Source organism: Alternaria triticimaculans (assembly GCF_023758025.1).
Source record: "Alternaria triticimaculans strain BMP 0046 chromosome Unknown scaffold_2, whole genome shotgun sequence".
Classification (NCBI taxonomy): domain Eukaryota; kingdom Fungi; phylum Ascomycota; class Dothideomycetes; order Pleosporales; family Pleosporaceae; genus Alternaria; species Alternaria triticimaculans.
In genome coordinates this window covers 612,378-630,109 of record NW_026055959.1, presented here as the reverse complement: position 1 = coordinate 630,109, position 17,732 = coordinate 612,378, and the positions used below count along the sequence as shown (strand labels likewise).

Below are 17,732 nucleotides of genomic sequence, written 5' to 3'. Positions count from 1 at the left end.
AATGCTGGAGCAGATAGTCTGCATTCTAGGAATCTGCATGAAGCAAAAGTCGACGCTGAAAAGACACAATGCGCTCGTCGCGATCACATCTGGTTAATGTCGACTACTATCGCCAGCGAACACCTGGGAGCTCTTTGTCGGCGTTTTACAGCAGCAGGATGGATGAATGTAGGGGAGATGCTGCAGGCCCCAGATAACGTTGTAAGAATAGAGTAGAAGGCATCTCGTAAGCGTTCTGACTGAGCAGACGCGGAGTGATGCGCAGCAAAGGCAGTGAAGTGCAACTTCGGGAGATGGTGTCACCGAGCAAAAACCTTGGTATAACACTTAGACAAACACTATGAGACTGCCTGCAAGCCACAATAGAACGTGCAGAAGCTCTCCTGGTCGTTATACGAGCAGATCTAGCCAATGTTGTGATGGGGAACGCGTCATTCTCCGCACTGTCACCTAGCCAATCTCCGCACCCCCGCCGCACTTTGTCAGGGAAAAGACAGAACCAAAAAGAACAGTTTGTCTCAACCAGTTTGCTACTCCAGTGAATCGAATTAGCAAAAAAACCTGTATTCATAACTTTATAGTGCCTGGACACTGTCGTGTGGAAGACCTGGATATGTTAGCGGAAGTCTTGTAGGCAAACGGAAGAAGCAACTATCTACCTGCACCATCCTAGTGATGGTGGGCCTAACTACGGTACAAAGTACACATCCTTGCCCCGGATGGTGAAATATAGATCCATTAGATGTATTATATGGTCAAGTGATATCTGCGGGTATAGTGGGGCAGAAGATTTCATTGCCAGTCTCGTGGGGGTGAAGGACTGGCCAGAGCGGGCACAAACATTGAGCTCGTGCCCCTTCTGAGTCCCCCACTCGCTTGGTAAGCCCCGTCGCTTGTTTTGATGAGGCTGCGATAGTCGTGACACCGGCTACTGGTGTTTCACGCGTCACTGAGGATGGCTTCCAGCTTGTCAGCGCTTTTTGACCTGACGATAGCCTTGACTTCATCAATGAGCCTCTCCCGCGCTTAAGCATGCTCTGAGCGATCTCCGCGTCTACAGTATATGCTCCAGGTGCCGTAATATGGTCTGGTCAGCTCCACGAGTTTATGCGCCAGCCTTGATGTTCACATCACGTCACTCCATAAAGCCGGGTGCCATGTGCAATCTCTGTCCTTGCGGCATGTTGAAATCACAAACACGATTTATATCCGTGCCAATTTTCCGGCAGATCTGACCCAGTGGTCTCACGGCATCTAGAAAAATGCTCAGTCTGCCAGCCTGTCGCGCAGCTTGATGCTGGTGACGTTGTTTAACATTCACGTCGTCAATCATCATGTCGAGCTTGGAGGAGACATCATGATATGTACCGTGCTGTATTGATCTGCTGAGCGATTGTATACTGCCACTTTTACTACCGGAGATAGCGCGCAGGCTGATCTCCTTGCGCTGGTCTAACTGCCCCTTGCCCTACGCGCCGGCCTCATTCCTACTTGGCTTCCTTCGAAGTGTCGCCCTGGCTATCGTTCCATATCCTTCGCGTCGATGAGGGAGTTATGGGAAGTCGCGATCGGAAGGTAGGCGTGGCTCTCGGCCAAAGATGACCGAGTTAGTAGTGATCATGTAGAGAATGTAGCGATCTTTCTTCGTGTTTCTCCACACGAGGCCGAGGCGTGAGTAGAGAACAAAAGACTGAGCGACGACGAAGACGAGCCATGAGAGATAGATGAAGACGATGGCCGAGCAAGAGGTATAGCAGTCATGTTGTCCGCGCGGTGGACCTTCAGTCAAAAGGGATGAGGAGCCTGCATCTTGTCAATTCGTTGTTTCCAGACCACGACAATTCGCGTACCAACATGGCCTCCCTAGACCTTCATACCAGAGTCTTCTTCTGGCGGGCGGCATGCATGTATGAGCCAGGCTTGCCATAGCCCTTGTAGTCTGCCACGCTGTTGGAGTGCCACCTGCCCCTCATGGCCTCACGAAGATCTTCGAACACCTGAGCCCATCCAAGTATTCCAGACCTCTGCTGGTACAGTCCCATGCTGCGCGCTATCGTATCGTCCATTTCCTTCTCGGTGACCTTGGCGCCAGCAACGGCCAGGAGCGTCTCCACAGTGCCTGCCTTCTGGAAGACCAGGGCAAGGAGGAGAAGGGGGCTGTCGTCTTCGAACAGATGTGGCGCGTTGATGAGCATCCAGCGGTGCAAGTAGAAGTACCTGAACGAGATCTCCGTGGCGGGCCCGGTCAAAAGCATGTCCGCGTCGGCGCTCGCGTCAGCCTTGTTGGCTTCGTTGAAGGGATAGTCGTGCATGCAGGCGGCCACGCTCGAGACATGGGTTCCGCTGCCCTTCTTAGTGTGGGGAGATGCTCTGATGCGGACGCGACAGAGTGGATGCTGGCCCTTTGGCTTGATCCGACATGCCTCCTCGATGGCTGCAAGAGCGGTGGGCCATTCTTTATCCGCCGCCAATGTCTTCGTCTTCGTGTAGTAGTTCTCTGGAAGAGACCTAGATCTGTGTGTTAGCTAGTTCATTGATGATTTGAGCTTCTGGTGAACTGACTTGAGCTTCGCCATTGGGTCTCCGCCGTAGTGGTTGGCGCAGTCAGTCAGTATTGTCTCCAAGACCTGCTTCTGGGTGACGATGGCCGCCATGTTGTTTGTGGGAAAAGGACTTGACTGGACTTTTAAAAGATGGCGGGTCAGTCCGAAAGTCTGGTCAAAGTTGTAAGTAGACAGGCTACTCTGGGACTATGCGCGTCCCCGTTTGCGCGCTAGTTGTGGCACTTGGACGCCCACACCGGGAGCAGATGTGAAGGCAACTCTCACTATCCTCTCCATCTTCTGCTACCAATCCGATACTTTCCCCCCAAAATCATGGCCACTGAGTCTCCTCAAGCCGGCGTGCGCGTCGCAGCTACCCTTCCAGCCCTTTCTCTTCGCAAGATCCTTCTCGTGCATCTTATCATATTCCAAGAGGCGCTATTTGGCTGCCATGTCTTCGGAATCAGGATATCATGGCTAAACCGAACGTCACGACCCGGCGTTCCGGAAGCGCTCTTCGACTACGATCGATCGGAATTTGGGAGCCCGGATCCAACACGACTGAGCCCGGGCAGTGAATATCGCGCAGTGATCTTCAAGCACTATTGCGAGACATTTTGCATCATGATGAAGCCTTTCGTAACCCGGCAACTCTGTGGTAAGGAACAAGGCCCGTTGGACAGTATGCGCGCTTGAACAGCGACTGACAGCGAGCAGAGCTTCTCGGCATCGGCCACACGGTTACTTGGATCAATTTCATAGCCAAACCGCATTTCCGCATACTCACAGATTGGGCAGAGATGGATGAATTGATATCCCACTCTTGTCTATTGATATCCGATGGTAACGATGGGAACTATGTCTTCGATGGCACTGCCGATCAATATGGACGAGACTGGAAGACACATTGGTTCATGGCACGAGAGGAGCTTGTTGCAAACTTTTTGGATCCCAAGTACTCGGACCCGAGGGACATTTGGACGACGGACGAACAGGGGGAGGTCGCCAAGTGCGAGAGGCTTGAGGGAAAGGATTGCAGCCACGGATATTGGGCGGTCGGATACTGGGTAGTCGCGCGCAGGCGTATGGAGCAGATATTCCAGGAGCTGAACTGGGCATCTCTCCGTGGGCTGTCGGACGACGATGTGGAGGAACGTATCCGTTCCTTGAGCATGGCCAAGTTTGAGGGGGCATTCGAGGAAGCGCAGTTGGATTAGACAAGCCTTCCTTACATTGTCCTCGATCCGCCGACAACTTGGGCACAGTACATAATACAGTAAACTTCCCGTGCATCTTGGTAATCGTAAATCGTCAGTGAAGGTGCTCCAGAACTGACAGGGATGCACCGACGTACCTTTGGCGCTAATATCCAAGGACAAATTGTGGCTGCTCCTCCGTACCCTCACTGCCTCCAGGACACCGAAACACTCGAGCAGAAGCCGTCCTCCTGCTCACATCTCCATCATGACACCGGTCAATCCCACCACCACCGCACCACCTCTGTCCCTGGAAGAGGTCCTGCACGTTTACCTACGTTGTTTCGACGCCGCCGCTGACGCCGCCCCACGAGCCTCAGCCGCATACGCACGGGCGTACAGAGCCAACTCCGTGCCATTCAAAGTGTGGCAAGTCTGGTCGACCGAAGACCTGAAGACCGACCCGCCCAAAAAGCTTGAACGCTTCTCCTTCCTGCCGCCGGGGCTCAACGAAGCACTCGCGCGGCAAAACATGTGTGATTGGTTCTGCATGGTCCTCGAGGAGGAGGTGGATAAGAAGGTCGGGGAATTGTTCCGTGGGCGCGCAGAATGGTTGAGATGTTGGCCGAGGGTCAACTTCATGACATCTTGGCGCAGTCTGAGGCATAGGCCCGTCGCGGTGCTAATGCACTCGGTCCTGCGAGTTACGACAGAAGACGGCCAGATGGTGGTCATGGACGGTACCCTGAGGCAATTTCGTTGGGCGCAGTCGACTTGGCTCCAAACATGGACACAGTGGTGCGCCAAACGCCTAGACACTACCAAGGGGGACAATGGCTGGCATTTCGTTTCGAGCGAAGCGAAGCAGGAGGTATGCGAGTACTCTGTGGATGTAGCAGAGGGTTACTGGGCTACTATCTTCTGGAGGCTGAGAGAGTTGTTCCAAGAGCTGGACTGGATGGAGTTGAGGAGACGAGAGAAGGATGAGCGTATCGAGTACGTCGACGAGCTGGCCCGAGCAAAGTTTGCAGACCTTCTCGTAAAGACATTCGATGTCTGATCAAAGCAAGAACTGAGATGAGGACCGAGAGGAATAGATAGACATTCAACTTCGAAAACAATGAGAAATCACTGAAAGAATATGCATATGCACAATACCTGAACTATACAAGCCAAGAAGGCAGAGCCCCTACCGCGTTACGCCGTTGGCGCCCACTTGCTCTTCGTTCTGATCCTTGCCCCGAAGATGTAGAACAGAATGGGTACAGGGAGAAACAACACACAGATGAACGCCAGAAGGCTCGTCGCCCATGGTACACCGAGTTTGGTGTACATTGCATGTGTAAACAGAGGAAAGAAAGCGCCCGCGAACGAGCGGATGAAGGTGTTGACCGCGATGGCGCTGTTGGAATAGAAGCCATAGCAGTCGATGAGGTAGCTCATTCCCTGCCAGAAAGGCACCATGCAACCAAATCCGAGAAGGGCGACGGAGAGCACCTGTGGTACCCAAGAGATGTTTGGATTGCTAGTCCAGGCAAACCAGAATAGACCGACAGGAAGTGCGATGGCTCCGAGTATCATGGGCGGCAGGCGTTCCTCCGGGATGACCTTGCCGTGTTTATGAAATGCGCGCGTAAATCCAGTCGCTGAACTGTAAGCAATACAGCCAGCGCCCATCAGAATGCCAACTATAAAGGCGCCGAACGGGAGCTGAGAGACCCCTAGAGACCAGCCACGTTGCTCATAGAATGACACGGGAAACTATCGATTGTCAGACCCTCGTAGCAAGAAAGGCATGGATGAAGACTCACAGCTTCGAAAAGCAGATAGACAATGCCGTACAAGAAGCTCATGTAAGCTGTCACCAGCGCCAAGATGGGTTCCTGGAAGAACATGATGAATGGCCGTAAGAGGTAAACGTTCAGCACTTTGTCGAGAGTCAACTTGTTCTCGTCTGCCGCAGCGTGATATTCGTTGTTGCCCGTGTCCTTTCGTAACTTTGCAGCTCGCAACTGCAGAATCCTGGCTGCAGAAGTCTCTGGTATGACGAGGAAGCCAATAACGCCGAACAGGCCGGCCATGATGAGAGTGATCCAGGATGTCCAGCGCCAGCCAAGATGCGACTCGGCGATGAAGCCACCAGCAATGGGTCCTGCTACTGGACCAGCGAATCCACCAGCGGCAAAAACACAGATAGCATACGACCTGGGGATAGGATCCCACAAGTCTGCAAGAGCTCCACCCACGACTGCGAGGGGTGCAGAGGCGAAGAGGCCGCCAAGAAAGCGGCCTACGCATATCGTCGTTATATTGTGGGCAAGAGCAACTGGGATCTGGAAGATAGCGAAGAGTGCGAAGCCGAACATAAGGGGAGTCTTGCGACCTAGAACCTCTGACATTGGCCCGAAGGCAATCGGTCCAAATACGAATCCCTATGAACTTTTGTATTAGATACTGCGCCCATGGCCGTCGGGTGGGGGCTCCACGTACCAGGACAAACAACGCTACACCAAGAGTAGCTGTGACCTTTTCGACATCGAACTTCTCCTGGACAATCCCGATGTTGACACTGAATATAGAACTAGCGAATGTGACTGTGAAGACCATGAGGCCCATGGAAACTGTGATACACCATCTTCGTTTGGGCGTCCAGTTCTTCGGGTTGCCGGGGTCTTTGGGTCCATCGAACTCCACGAAAAAGCGATCTGTTTGTTCTGGTGGCGTAGTGCTGTCTAAACCTTTCTCCAGGCCATGCAAGACGTCTTCTTCGCTCTTTCTGGAATTGTCCTCTGTTACATCCAGTGTCTGCTCTGGGGACGTCCGAGGCTGTGTCGAGGGTGGTGTAGACCGGGGGTCTGTGCTGTGATTTGTCGTCATGCTGGAAGAAGCTTTGAGGTCGGTGATACACAGGCTTGGCTACGGCGACGGGGAATGAAGTATTTGTAGGATTCTACATGTCGGGCTTGTGGATATGTCATTATTCCCGGGGTTTGGGCGGATTTAACGATAAGGAAGCAGCGACCCTCTGCAGCCGCCCCTTGACCCACCTTCAGCGCCGGGCCATCGACGCGAAGGGCGACTTGGCGTTTTACTGACGGTCTGGTCATGTCGCGCCATGGTGAGGCTCCGCAGCTGGATTGTCTGAACGCGCCTTCACGCGCAGGAAGGATGGCGAGGAGAAAGGGGAGATGCTGCGTCATCGATTTGTTGGGGATGATGTTGGCACTTTGCCTGAAGCCGACAAGCGCGAGCCATGGATGCGGCTACTTTTCCGGGCGACCCACCAACTCTCATCCGACCTCATCTCAGTCAGCCCTTCTGTACAACGCGACCTGTTGCCACGCCCTTATTTCTTTGTTTTCTCGCACATAGCGCATATCGCGCTCGCGTTCTCGGCATCAATTCGACGCGAGCCCGTAGGTCACAACGACGCCTCGCACATCAGGGGCTCTGGCAGTACGGTGTCGCGCCAAAATTTGAAGATGACGGTCCGCGTTTGATACTAGATGTTCACATCCAGCAGCCTTTTACTCTCTGCACATTGAGCCTCTTCTACTCAACTTCCTTCAGGTCTTTTCCTACTACCACGCGAGGGGCGCGGCGCACTCATGGAAGCGTTCACCGAGGATGATACTGCGAGCGATTGCGTGCCTGCCCATCAGCCCCACGCACGCCTACCGCGATATCACCGTACTGTTGCGACATCCCGAACGCGCCTTCCTCGCCCCAGAACACTCAGTATCTCGGTCGTCCTTCGTCTTTTCGCATACCAGTCTAGCTTCACAAACGCTGGCACACCAAAGTGGAGTATCAGGGGCAAAGACAATGCTAGAGCAGCACGCTGGACGACGATTTAGAACGTCGAGGAGAATAGATAATGCCAATACGCGGCCCGCCGAATGAGCTTATGAGAAGGATAAACGCGCAGGCCCAGAAGTTCTCGTTCAAGTCCTCAGCTTGTACGCGACGAGTAGGAAGCAGGCATGTCACCCAGACGGAGTTCGGTCACCACTGCATTATCTATCCTTACTGTCGACCTTATCTTGAGAGTCCATCCCAGTCACGCTGTCGTCACCTCTGATACCACCAGCCAAGAAGGTTCCTTCCGTTACCCTCTCAGTCCTCCTCGATTCTCTTGCCCAGACTAGGTTAGCTTCCATGAGTGTCCGATGAGTTATGCAGTATCGAGATCATTGTCCACAGATCGAGACCCCGTAGACTTCGTTCCCGGTTCTATCTCCGTGCCAGAGATGTTTCCATCGGACCACTGGTCGGCGTCTTCGAGCCACTCAGGATTCACGTCACCCCGATGGATTCCTTGCTTCAGCCTTTTCCATGCTGCGTACACATCAGAGTCCTCTACGAGTGTTAATTCCTCTTTGGACGACTTCTTAAGCTGATGAAGAAGCTTCTGGTAAGAACGCTCATACCATCCGCTCTCAACCTTGATATCGGCTGATTTGAGACAGCACTCGATGTACTCTTCTGTCCCGATAGTGAGTACGAGAAGCAAGACCCAACTGTCGTTGTGCAGCGTGTGTGGTGCTTCAGACACTATCAGTGAAACGATTCCTTCCCGGTCTTGCTGAGGGGTGTCGAGCAGACTCTTAACGCTCATGTCCGTCAGTTGTTTCCACTGGACTTGGAACGTTTTCGTCGGGTTTATCGTAGGTCGTCGTTCGTGTGCTTTCGATGGACAGAAATCCCTGTGCCATGGCTCATGCTCGTTGCTTGGTTCTGAGATAGGAGAGAGTGGATCGATGTCTTGCACAAAGCGCAGCAGGATGCCGATGTATTCCATCGGGTAAGTGCTGGCAAAACCGACTGTGTCAAGTACTATGTACGGTGTTTGTAGGCCATGGCCTTGAGCCATATCATAGTGATTCTTCTCGTAAAAGCTGTACGCTTTCTCATGCTTGGCTGACAACCAGCTCGATCGTCTTGCTGCTCGCACCAAAATAGCCTCAAGTATCCGCTTTTCCAACCTCTTAATGTGCACAGCACTGGAGGGGTTCGATGTCGCTTCTTGAGGCGCACTAGATGCTGAGCTCTTGCTCTTTTTCGTCTGAGAGGATTGAGCTTTAGCAGCGCCTGGAGTCTTCTCTTCTTCGGTGTTCTGTTCTTTGCTAGCAAGAGATGTGACGTATCGAACTTCTCTTATGTCTGTCCAGTTCCGATCGACGACACCGAGGTCAGCGTGCAGCGGATTCACCTTTGCCGAATCGACCCGAATCAGGAACAAGTCGTAAGCATGCAGGCTGTTCTGAACATCCAGATTCTGGCCTTTCATGGATGCTACATTCTTTTGCTTCTTCCACGTATCCTTCGCGTCTTTGGCGACACGCTGAGGCCAGAACCACTTCTCCGTCCCTTCTAGCAAGTAAAGGTAATTTCTCTTTAGGCCCAATCGCCTGACAGCTATGATTTTCTCGTTCATGACTGGACCTGGGAGATCGTCGGGTGCCTCCTGGAGCCAAAGCTCGGCCATATCGTCCGGGATTTTGATCGTGTCTGAGGTTGGGTAAGCAGTGCTCTCGCTGGTTGCTATCGTGGATGTCTCAGCCTGAGGCTGCGGTTCGTCGTTCTGCACGGCAGCAGTTGTTGGCTTTGATTGATCTTTCGACATGCTGTGTTTGGGATGATGATTGCGCGATCAAAGCAGGTAACGAGACGTTGATAACAGCCATAGCACACCTGCCCTCTTATACCAACGCCTATTATACCAGCAATCATGTCACCATCACCAGTGTGGATTGTTGCAAGCTTGCTACATGTTACAAGTGGCCATATCAAACTTAAGAGATGAATTGACAGCTATGGAGTGTGGCAGCTGAAGCTATAGACATTTTCACAAGGCTGGCCCTGTCTACCTAGTTCTCGTCATCGGCCAACGCCACAGTCTTCTTAAGCTTCAACTTCTTTGCTGGCGGTTGCTCACCGATCGCAGCAGTGGATACCCTCTTGCCCGGTTTTCCAAGCCTAGATGTTCCATCCACTACCCCCTCTTCGTTATCAGTCACCGCTGACATGTCAGGTTTTCTTGAATCAGGGCCTGACTTCGCAAGCGCTTCTCTCTCCTCTGAGGCACCCTGATGCTGAGGGGCATGAGTTAGGTCTGGTAGATCTTGGTTAGCTTCAGTGCCATCTCCTTCAATCTCGTCATTCCCTGACTGGTCTTCAGCATCTTCTGCTTCAACATGCTCGTCGTGTTCGTTCGCCAGCTTACCGTGTCTCCTACCCTTCAATGGCCGGGCGCTCTTCTCGTTGGCTGGAGCGTCGTCTTCATCTCCAGAGGTGTCTGTACTGTCGTCGTGTTCAGAATCGCTACGTTGTTCGCGGTCGGATTCAGGCCTCGGAGCAGCGTCATCATCTGGCTTTTTTGCGTTACTCTCGCTGGCGAACTGCTCGTCCTGCAGGGATTGCTGAAGCAACCAGAAGGTGTGTACTGCTTCGGAATAGCTCAGCTTCGCATGTTCCTGATACTCTTCCATGCAGGTATGGATAGTATTTCTAGACCGAGCGTCGTGCGCGATCAGCCCCACCTCCTCTTCCGCTTGCTCCGCTTCGTCGTCTGCGAGGAGGGCCAGGGCGAGCAGGTAGGGCCATGAGCTTGGCCTGGCGACATGGGGACTGTCGGTGATGATACGACGACCGAGTTCTTTTCGTTCCGCTATGGTTGGCGGCACAATCTTGACTAACAAGACTGGTCCAGTAGTTCGCTTTCTCTGCCAGACATGGAAGTCTTCGATGAAGACAGTCCAGATGTTCGTCAACTTGATCTTGGATGTTTGTCCCGTTGTTGTTGCTGTTTCGTTGTCATCATTGGACGTTCCGACCTTGTTCGATGCAGAAGTCCATATGACATTTACATCACTCAAGTTTTGATAGGTCTCTTCGTTGAGCTGGTTCTCATCGACCTGGTTTTCATCGGTCTCGCTGTCGACGGGGTTGCTGTCATCGGGGTTGCTGTCATCGATGTAAGGCTTCCAGATTATCTCGACGAGCTCTTGAGCACTTTTGGAGATGGATGCCGTAGCTTTCGCTTCGTCCTCGTCCGTCGCATACTGATAGCTACCTTCCTCTGGTTCCACCAGCCACGAGCTGGGCTGAAGGACCTCATTCAATATGTATATGAGCATCTGATGCACACGGTCGTAGTCCTCGTTGCTGAATCGTGTGATGAACTTCTCCGGCCCGTCTGTCAGCACGACATTTTTGAGAACCCTTACTTGATTCCAGCCAGGTACGTTCACATCTATCCAATCATTCTCTTCGACTTTCTCGAATCTCTCGACAGTGTTCTTGTACAGCTTCGTCGCATGGGTCTTTCTCATCCACTCAAGCTCGCAGTCGTTCCATATCAATACCTCCACGTTAGCATTCTCCCATCTCTTCCTTCGCGCGATGATAATGGTCTTGTCGGGCCTCTTCGGGTCCTTCTCCTCTTTGTCGGCCAGCGCCGCCCACGCTATCTCGAATTTAGGGGGAACTTCGAGAGCCTGCGGGTGTTGTTGCTCTTCTCCGTCAGTAGCGATGGAAGTTGCGGGTTTAGCAGCTTTGGTCTTTCTCCTTCTCTTACTCGGATCCACCTTACCATCGTCATTCCAATCCTCATGTTCGTCATCATCTTCACTCAGATTTGGAATCCCCGCTCTCCTCTTTCGTTGCTTTTTACGAGCCTCTGCTGTCGGTTCGCCTGCGATGCTTCCTGGCATTTCCACCGCTTCGACCATTTCAGTGTCGCCATCGTCGTTGCTTAACGGGTTCCTACCATATACGAGTGTTTTTAAGCTAGACTTTGGTAGTACTTTTGTGTTGGCAGGTATCTTCGATCCCGTGGACATCTCGTCAGGTCTATCTTCGCTGCCGTCCATGTTGTTGCTCATATGTCGGATTAAGGGATTGACCGTTGACAAAGACTGTGTATCTGGGCGAGAATATTGAAGTGGCAAGTGAAGAAACCGAATGACTGAAGCTGGTCTTATGCTTTGATCAGTTTGCTACATCTGCCAGACTCTTTGTGCGTAGCCAAACTTCGTTGTCACGTCATGAGCAATCTAGCAGATAGACAGAAAGCCCCAGATGTTTCCACTGTGCTTAGGGTGCTGGAGTTGCGAACATATGTCATAAGATCACGTTTTTGGCTGGCGCTGTTCCGGTAGTTCAGATGCAGCAGTAACGTCCATAGGAACGCTCGAGCTTTTGTCTTGAAACACGAATTTGCTTCTGCATCTTATTCAGGCTCAACGTCTCCAATCAACATGTGCATTAATCTACACCGATACCTATCAGACCTCCAGTTCTACATCCTCGTCGTCCTCAGCCTGTTCATCCTCGCCATCCTGTCCATCACTGGCTTCGCCATCACTCCCATCCGCCGACGCTGCCACGACAGCATTCCCATCCTCATCAACGTCATTGTCCACATACCAACGAACCTCATCACGAGTCGCCATGTACGTGCGCTCAACGCAGTCAATCGGCCGCTTCTCCCAATCACCGCAGTATATCCATAAGAACTCATCCCGCGTATGCTCGTGCCAGTGATCTCCCACTTCAATACCGACTGTCTCCAACGACGCTGCGATCTCATCGCCCATGAGGAATAGTCGCGCAAACATGAGTAGCTTCGGGTCTTTCAGCAGGTATGGCACGTGCTTTGGGAACAGCGCGACGGTCTTGCTTAGCTGAAGGGCGATGGTGTGAGCGGTATTGAACGTCCAAGTAGGATTTCTCAGCTCACGGAGACTGGTGTCGAAGAGCGGGGTGAGGAAGTGGACGACGGGGTATGAGCGGCGCTTTCCTGGGTCACTCGAATTGTTGAGGACTTTGCAAAGGTGGTTGTGTTCTGCAAAATATGTTAGGAACCTTTGTTTGCTAGTGAAGGGCGGAGAGCTTTGCAAGATACCTTAGATCATCACAGTCTCAAGACGTCGACGACAGAGCACCCTGGAGGTAGTCAGTGATGATTCGACTGACCGGGGAAACGTGCGAGGGTACTGTATTGCTCCAGGAGGTTGCGTGCCGATTGAGTCTGTGAGATGATGTAGGAGAGTGGCAGCTACAGAGGTACCCAAAATAATCAAAACAACATCTGCAGCACCATACGAAGCACATCTACAATGTCATCATCACAGCATATTGCAAGATCTCAAATAATCGATGGAGAAGAGTTCTATTCGTGCAAATTTATAAGGCGCACAGCGGCGCCATCCCCCCAAACCGCACCGCACCACCTCTGCCACCGCCAGGAACTCAAGATGTTTTGCCCGAAGGCCCCAATTCCTCTCCACCCCGCCCAGATCTACTGTCCGAAGACCGGCCTGTCAAGATATGTCAGCTTAGCTCGTCAATGGGTGATCAATTAAGACTTACTTCCACTCATCCAGCTCCCGGGCGAGCTTCCAGGCCGAAACCCCCACCCTCATCCTCTCCCTCTTCTCCGCCGCAACCGCTCTCTCCCACCGGAGCTTCTCCTTGATCATGCCCTTGGCCTCGGCCAAGGCGGCCACCTTGTCGGGGTTGGAGATGGCGATACGCCATACGGCGTTCCAAGATGGCCCCATGTGGGCTGCGGACGTTGGCGGCGAGGGCGCGGGTGCATAGTCGACCTCGGGGTCGAAGGTGAAGGGCATGTTGGCAAGTGTTTGATGTGATGTAGGTATCAGGGTGTGGTATGGTGAGTACGTTGGAAAGTTTTGGAGGGTGCCAGCTAGGATACACAGACGCGCAAGACTAAAGGTTTAATTACAATTCCTCGCTCTTCACCTACAAACGGGCAGCTCGACCAATCAGTTCCAGCCCACCCAACTCTTACTCATTACACGCCACACCCTCACTTCACCTGATCTCAAATCTCCCATCTTAAAGCTCTCTGGCTTGACCTTCTTGTGCTCACGTCCCTGCTCCCAAGCCCTTACCTTCTTCTTACTCCCATCCCACTCGACAACAACACCGACGTGATCCGGCTTCCCAACATCCATCGCGTACTTAGCATGCATTGGCCCAGTCTTACCCTGGAACTTTGCATTGCGGAAGCTGATGATGTCACCAGGGCGAATCTCATCATATACTTGGGTTGACGCGTTCGCTAGGTTGGCGTACACAAGCGCGCCGTAGGAGCGAGTTGAAATTGGGGGCAGTGCGTCATTGAAGGGCTTAAACAGCTCCTCAATCAGTCCCTGTGGCGTGCCATTGCCTACGACAGTGTTCTGCTTCGACTCAATAGTCTTGGCTATCGTGCGACCAAACTGCTCGTACGCGTTCTCCAGCTGATCAGGACGCTGGCTTGGAGGCGGCGGCTCATTGCGCTGTTCAAGATCCACGTCGGAGACGTTGGTGGACTCGAAGCGGGCGGAAATGATCGTTTGTGAGTAGTCAAGGTAAAGAACTTTGATGAGTTTCTCCACAGTGTTGCCTGATTGCGACTCCTTCATGTCTACCAGGACGTCTTTGCGAGCTTGGAGTGATGGGGGAAGTAGCTTGGGCTGGGTCCACCAATGCGACGACATCCCCAAATCGATATCGTTTGCAATGAAACCTTGATTCGTTGCCGGGCGAGGCTGATCCATGGAAGATCGAGTCGTCAGCATTTGGGCTGCATCAAGCGACTTCCGAGTGTTCAGCATCCGAGGCGGTGCCTCCGTTGCGACTGGCGAGAACATAGAAACTGGGCGTTCCTGCGGTGGCGGCGGGACCATTCTTTCTTGAGCTGGAGGAGGCGGAGCTTGTAGAGGTGGAAGAGGCGGAGGTGCATGCTGGTGTGGAGGAGCCTGAGGTGGTGGAGGCGGTGGCCTATCGTGAGACTTCCGAGCCGGCGGGGAAGAGTACAAATCATCCTCTTCATCTGATTCACCCGCTTGACGATGTGGTACAGGAGGCATCGATGGTGGCATGGGTGGTGGTGGGCGATTCTGCGGGGGAGGAGGCTGGCTTTGTGGGGGCGGTGGCACTGCTCGAGGAGCTGGAGGCGCCGCGGCTTGCGGAAGGGGTGGGCCAGTGTACTTGAAAGGGTCATATTCTTCATCGTCATCGTCCATAGGGGCGCTGCGAGTCGGTGGTGGTACCGGTGGGAGAGGCGGTGCACCACGGGGGGCATCTGTTGATGGCCGACTGGGCCCCTGTTGAGGTGGTGGAGGCGGAACTGCACGAGGTGCAGTAGGAGGCAGAGGCGGCATTCCCTGAGGAATAGTGGGCGAGCGTGCTGAAGTTGGCTCGTCCGTCAAGGTATTGTCTTCTACGCTGGAATCGCGAGCATGTGACTTCAAGGCGTCCTTGTGAGTTGCCTCGGGCGCCATGTCGGTGTCATAGTCACCTTCGTAGTCAGTCTCGCCCTCGTTACGGTCCAGTTTGCGAATCGGAAGATCTTCATGGCGCGATGGAGGTGCCTGCGTTGGTGGAGGTGGCGGAGGCGGACGGCTCATTGTAGGCGATGTAGGACCCGCTGACGGAATGGGAGGCACGCGTCTTTCTGCCAGATCCTGAGCTGGCTCGCCAGAAGCGAAATACGAAGCCCGCCTATTGGATGGCTGGGAAGGGGCAGACGGGGTAGGGGCAGTGTCGGTCATCTCATCACCAGACTCAGATCCGGGCCCAGGAGAGAGAACCTGCGGAGGAGGTGGCGGTACCGGTCGAGCTAGGTACTGTCAGTATTTTTCATCTACTGATAGCCGATGTGACTTACAGGCCGATGGTACAGGAGGGGGAGCAGGACGTCCTAGAGGATATTAGAACCATGCGAACAGACGTAAGAATCATTGATAGAGCCAAGTGCACACACATACTAGACACGCATACAGTCATCACATATTCCGACAGACCGTCATAGGTGACATAGGTCTTTGACAAGGTCTCGGAAGATGGCGACTGCAGGCGGCCTTGGGCATGGCGTACAAAAGCGCGGATTGGTTTGCGAGGAATGATAAACTTACGGTCTGTTGGAACAGGCGGAGGACCATCGCCAGTAGTTGGCCGGGCTGGCTGAGACGCGACCTCCTCTACGTCTGGCACTTCACTCGCTGAGTGATTGCCAGTGATGGGGTGCGGAGTTTCATCCTCCTTCTCGACGGAAAGCGTGCGGTCTTCAGGTTCTGGGCTTCGGACGGGCATCATACCAGGCATACCAAACATAGGAACTCGTTGCTGAGGCATGCTGTACTCCTCAGTCTCTTCGGGCCTTTTCTCGGTGGTCGATTTCTTCTTCTTCGGTGGAAGACCACCGCCCATGGGCATACCACCTCCGAACATACCAGGCATACCGGGCATGCCGGGAATGCCACCGCCCAATCTCCTCATGCGCTCGCGTAACTCCTCCTTCCGTCTCAGCTCGGCAGTCTCCTCGTCTTCCTCTTCCTCCTCCTCTTCTTCGGGCACGTCTTGCTCATCACCAACGTTGGGCTCTTCCGTTGGGGCAGTGGGTGCTCTGGGAGGTGGCGGCGGCGGGTGCCTGCTCTTTGGTCGGTCCTGGTCCTCTTCGACACTTGTGGATTCTCCTCCAGCATCTTCAGTATCTCCAGCTGCTGATTGGTCAGCGTCGTTCTCGCTGAGGAGATCGCGGTCACGGTTGAGCGCGTCTGGAGAGCGGATATCGTGCGATGTTCGCGGAGGGCGATTCTGGTCCATGGACGCACGACCCTTGGAAGCTCCACTTGTCACGCGCTCGAGGCCAGTGTCCTCGCTGTCTTCAGCGGGTGCGTCTTGGGACTCAGTCCTCTTGGCCACAGGCGGTCTCTTTGGCTTTTCCTTGTGCATAGCCGCGGCCCTTTCTGCCTGCTCCTGCTGCTGTTTCTGCAGCAGAGCGATGCGTTCCTTCAGGCTAATCTTGGGCTGTGGCTCTTCTTCGCCCTCGTTCGCATTTGCCTTGTCATGCGCGGCCAATCCCGCGCGCTCCGCATCGTTCTGGGTCTGCGCCTGACGCTCCGCAATTTCAGGATCCTCTTCGCGACGGTAGGTCTTGACGGGTGGAGCCTCTCGAGTGGGAGGAACGTAGGCATTTCGGCTCGGCGGGGGAGCCACAAAGGGCTTCTTGATGAAACTAGGAGCGCCGCCAGAGGGCTTGAAGGGTTTGGGCGGAGGATCAGTGGGCTTGTTGAAAGCAGCAATGCGGTCCCGGAAGGCATTGTTCTTGGGTGCGACAGGTGGAGGAGCCTTCTTCGCTGGAGGAGCGGGCTTGGACGACTCCGACTGCGGCGGCAGGGCTTCCGGAGCCTTTGCGCTCGACGCAGAGCGAGGCGACATGGGTGACATGGGCAGCGGTGTTGTTTTGGCAGCGCTGGGCACCTCAATGGGAGGGGCCTGGGGCTTTGGCGGCTCTGGTTCTTGAGGCAGCACTGGCTCTGGCTCCTGCTGCGGTATTTGGGGCGTGGGAGGGGCTTCCTGCGCAGGCGGCTGCTCTAAAGGCTTGTGCCGCGAGGCTCGGTTGGGTCGTGGTGGCGGCTCTGGCTCGTAGCGCTCGACGAAGTTCCTGGGGAAGAGGCCATCGTGCTTGGTGCCGCTGTCGTCGGTGTATTCGCCCACGTACCAGTCGTCGCCCTCCTCCTCGGTGACGGAGATGATCTGGCCGACCTTGAAGCCCAAGTCGTCTTCGTGGTTAGACACATAGTCGAAGACGCCCCTGACTTTGTACATGGCGGCGGGGTGTGTCGATGGCTGCAGAGGTGGTCCGGCGGCGGAAGACGCAATGGGGGTGACAGCTGCGGTCCCTGCCTGACAGCGCTACAGCAAGAATGTGTGGGAGCTCTCTAGGTGCACGGCGGGTCTCGGACGTGTAGCTGCGATGACGCCCATGTCAGCCTGGGCAGCAATGCGGGACGCGCGGGTCAACGGGGCAGCCTACCATTCAATGCTTGCACCCATCCAGCTCTGGGCGAGGGGCAGTGGGAGATATGAGGGCTGCTGCAGGTGCCTCGTGCGAACAAGTGTGGTGACGAAGCTCAAACAGCCCCGCCCAAGTCCCCGACGCTCCGCCAAGCACGCCCAACGAGGTTCCACTTCA

General features: G+C 54.2%; 8 protein-coding genes across 8 annotated transcripts; 2 read left to right on the top strand and 6 right to left on the bottom strand.

The window, feature by feature from the left end:
- Positions 1–1,871: 1,871 nt before the first annotated feature.
- On the bottom strand, positions 1,872–2,654 carry J4E78_001897 (uncharacterized protein; the record flags this gene model as incomplete). The annotated part of the gene is made up of 2 exons (XM_049362550.1): positions 1,872–2,508; positions 2,563–2,654. The coding sequence occupies 2 exons, from the start codon at positions 2,652–2,654 to the stop codon at positions 1,872–1,874; spliced, it is 729 nt and encodes a 242-aa protein (XP_049225142.1).
- Positions 2,655–2,876: 222 nt separating this feature from the next.
- J4E78_001896 (uncharacterized protein) lies at positions 2,877–3,760 on the top strand (the record flags this gene model as incomplete). Its single annotated transcript, XM_049362549.1, has 2 exons — positions 2,877–3,225; positions 3,261–3,760. 2 exons carry the CDS (start codon positions 2,877–2,879, stop codon positions 3,758–3,760), a joined length of 849 nt encoding a protein of 282 aa, XP_049225141.1.
- A 247-nt stretch (positions 3,761–4,007) lies between these two features.
- On the top strand, positions 4,008–4,799 carry J4E78_001895 (uncharacterized protein; the record flags this gene model as incomplete). Its single annotated transcript, XM_049362548.1, has 1 exon — positions 4,008–4,799. One exon carries the CDS (start codon positions 4,008–4,010, stop codon positions 4,797–4,799), a length of 792 nt encoding a protein of 263 aa, XP_049225140.1.
- A 137-nt stretch (positions 4,800–4,936) lies between these two features.
- Positions 4,937–6,616, bottom strand: J4E78_001894 (uncharacterized protein; the record flags this gene model as incomplete). Its single annotated transcript, XM_049362547.1, has 3 exons — positions 4,937–5,500; positions 5,551–6,171; positions 6,230–6,616. The coding sequence occupies 3 exons, from the start codon at positions 6,614–6,616 to the stop codon at positions 4,937–4,939; spliced, it is 1,572 nt and encodes a 523-aa protein (XP_049225139.1).
- Positions 6,617–7,913: 1,297 nt separating this feature from the next.
- On the bottom strand, positions 7,914–9,365 carry J4E78_001893 (uncharacterized protein; the record flags this gene model as incomplete). The annotated part of the gene is made up of 1 exon (XM_049362546.1): positions 7,914–9,365. One exon carries the CDS (start codon positions 9,363–9,365, stop codon positions 7,914–7,916), a length of 1,452 nt encoding a protein of 483 aa, XP_049225138.1.
- Positions 9,366–9,609: 244 nt separating this feature from the next.
- Positions 9,610–11,613, bottom strand: J4E78_001892 (uncharacterized protein; the record flags this gene model as incomplete). The annotated part of the gene is made up of 1 exon (XM_049362545.1): positions 9,610–11,613. The coding sequence occupies one exon, from the start codon at positions 11,611–11,613 to the stop codon at positions 9,610–9,612; it is 2,004 nt and encodes a 667-aa protein (XP_049225137.1).
- A 414-nt stretch (positions 11,614–12,027) lies between these two features.
- J4E78_001891 (uncharacterized protein) lies at positions 12,028–12,856 on the bottom strand (the record flags this gene model as incomplete). Its single annotated transcript, XM_049362544.1, has 3 exons — positions 12,028–12,587; positions 12,719–12,773; positions 12,848–12,856. The coding sequence occupies 3 exons, from the start codon at positions 12,854–12,856 to the stop codon at positions 12,028–12,030; spliced, it is 624 nt and encodes a 207-aa protein (XP_049225136.1).
- A 187-nt stretch (positions 12,857–13,043) lies between these two features.
- On the bottom strand, positions 13,044–17,365 carry J4E78_001890 (uncharacterized protein; the record flags this gene model as incomplete). The annotated part of the gene is given in 6 exon segments (XM_049362543.1): positions 13,044–13,062; positions 13,115–13,474; positions 13,491–13,507; positions 13,573–15,374; positions 15,423–15,455; positions 15,670–17,365. The coding sequence occupies 6 exon segments, from the start codon at positions 17,363–17,365 to the stop codon at positions 13,044–13,046; spliced, it is 3,927 nt and encodes a 1,308-aa protein (XP_049225135.1).
- Positions 17,366–17,732: the final 367 nt, after the last annotated feature.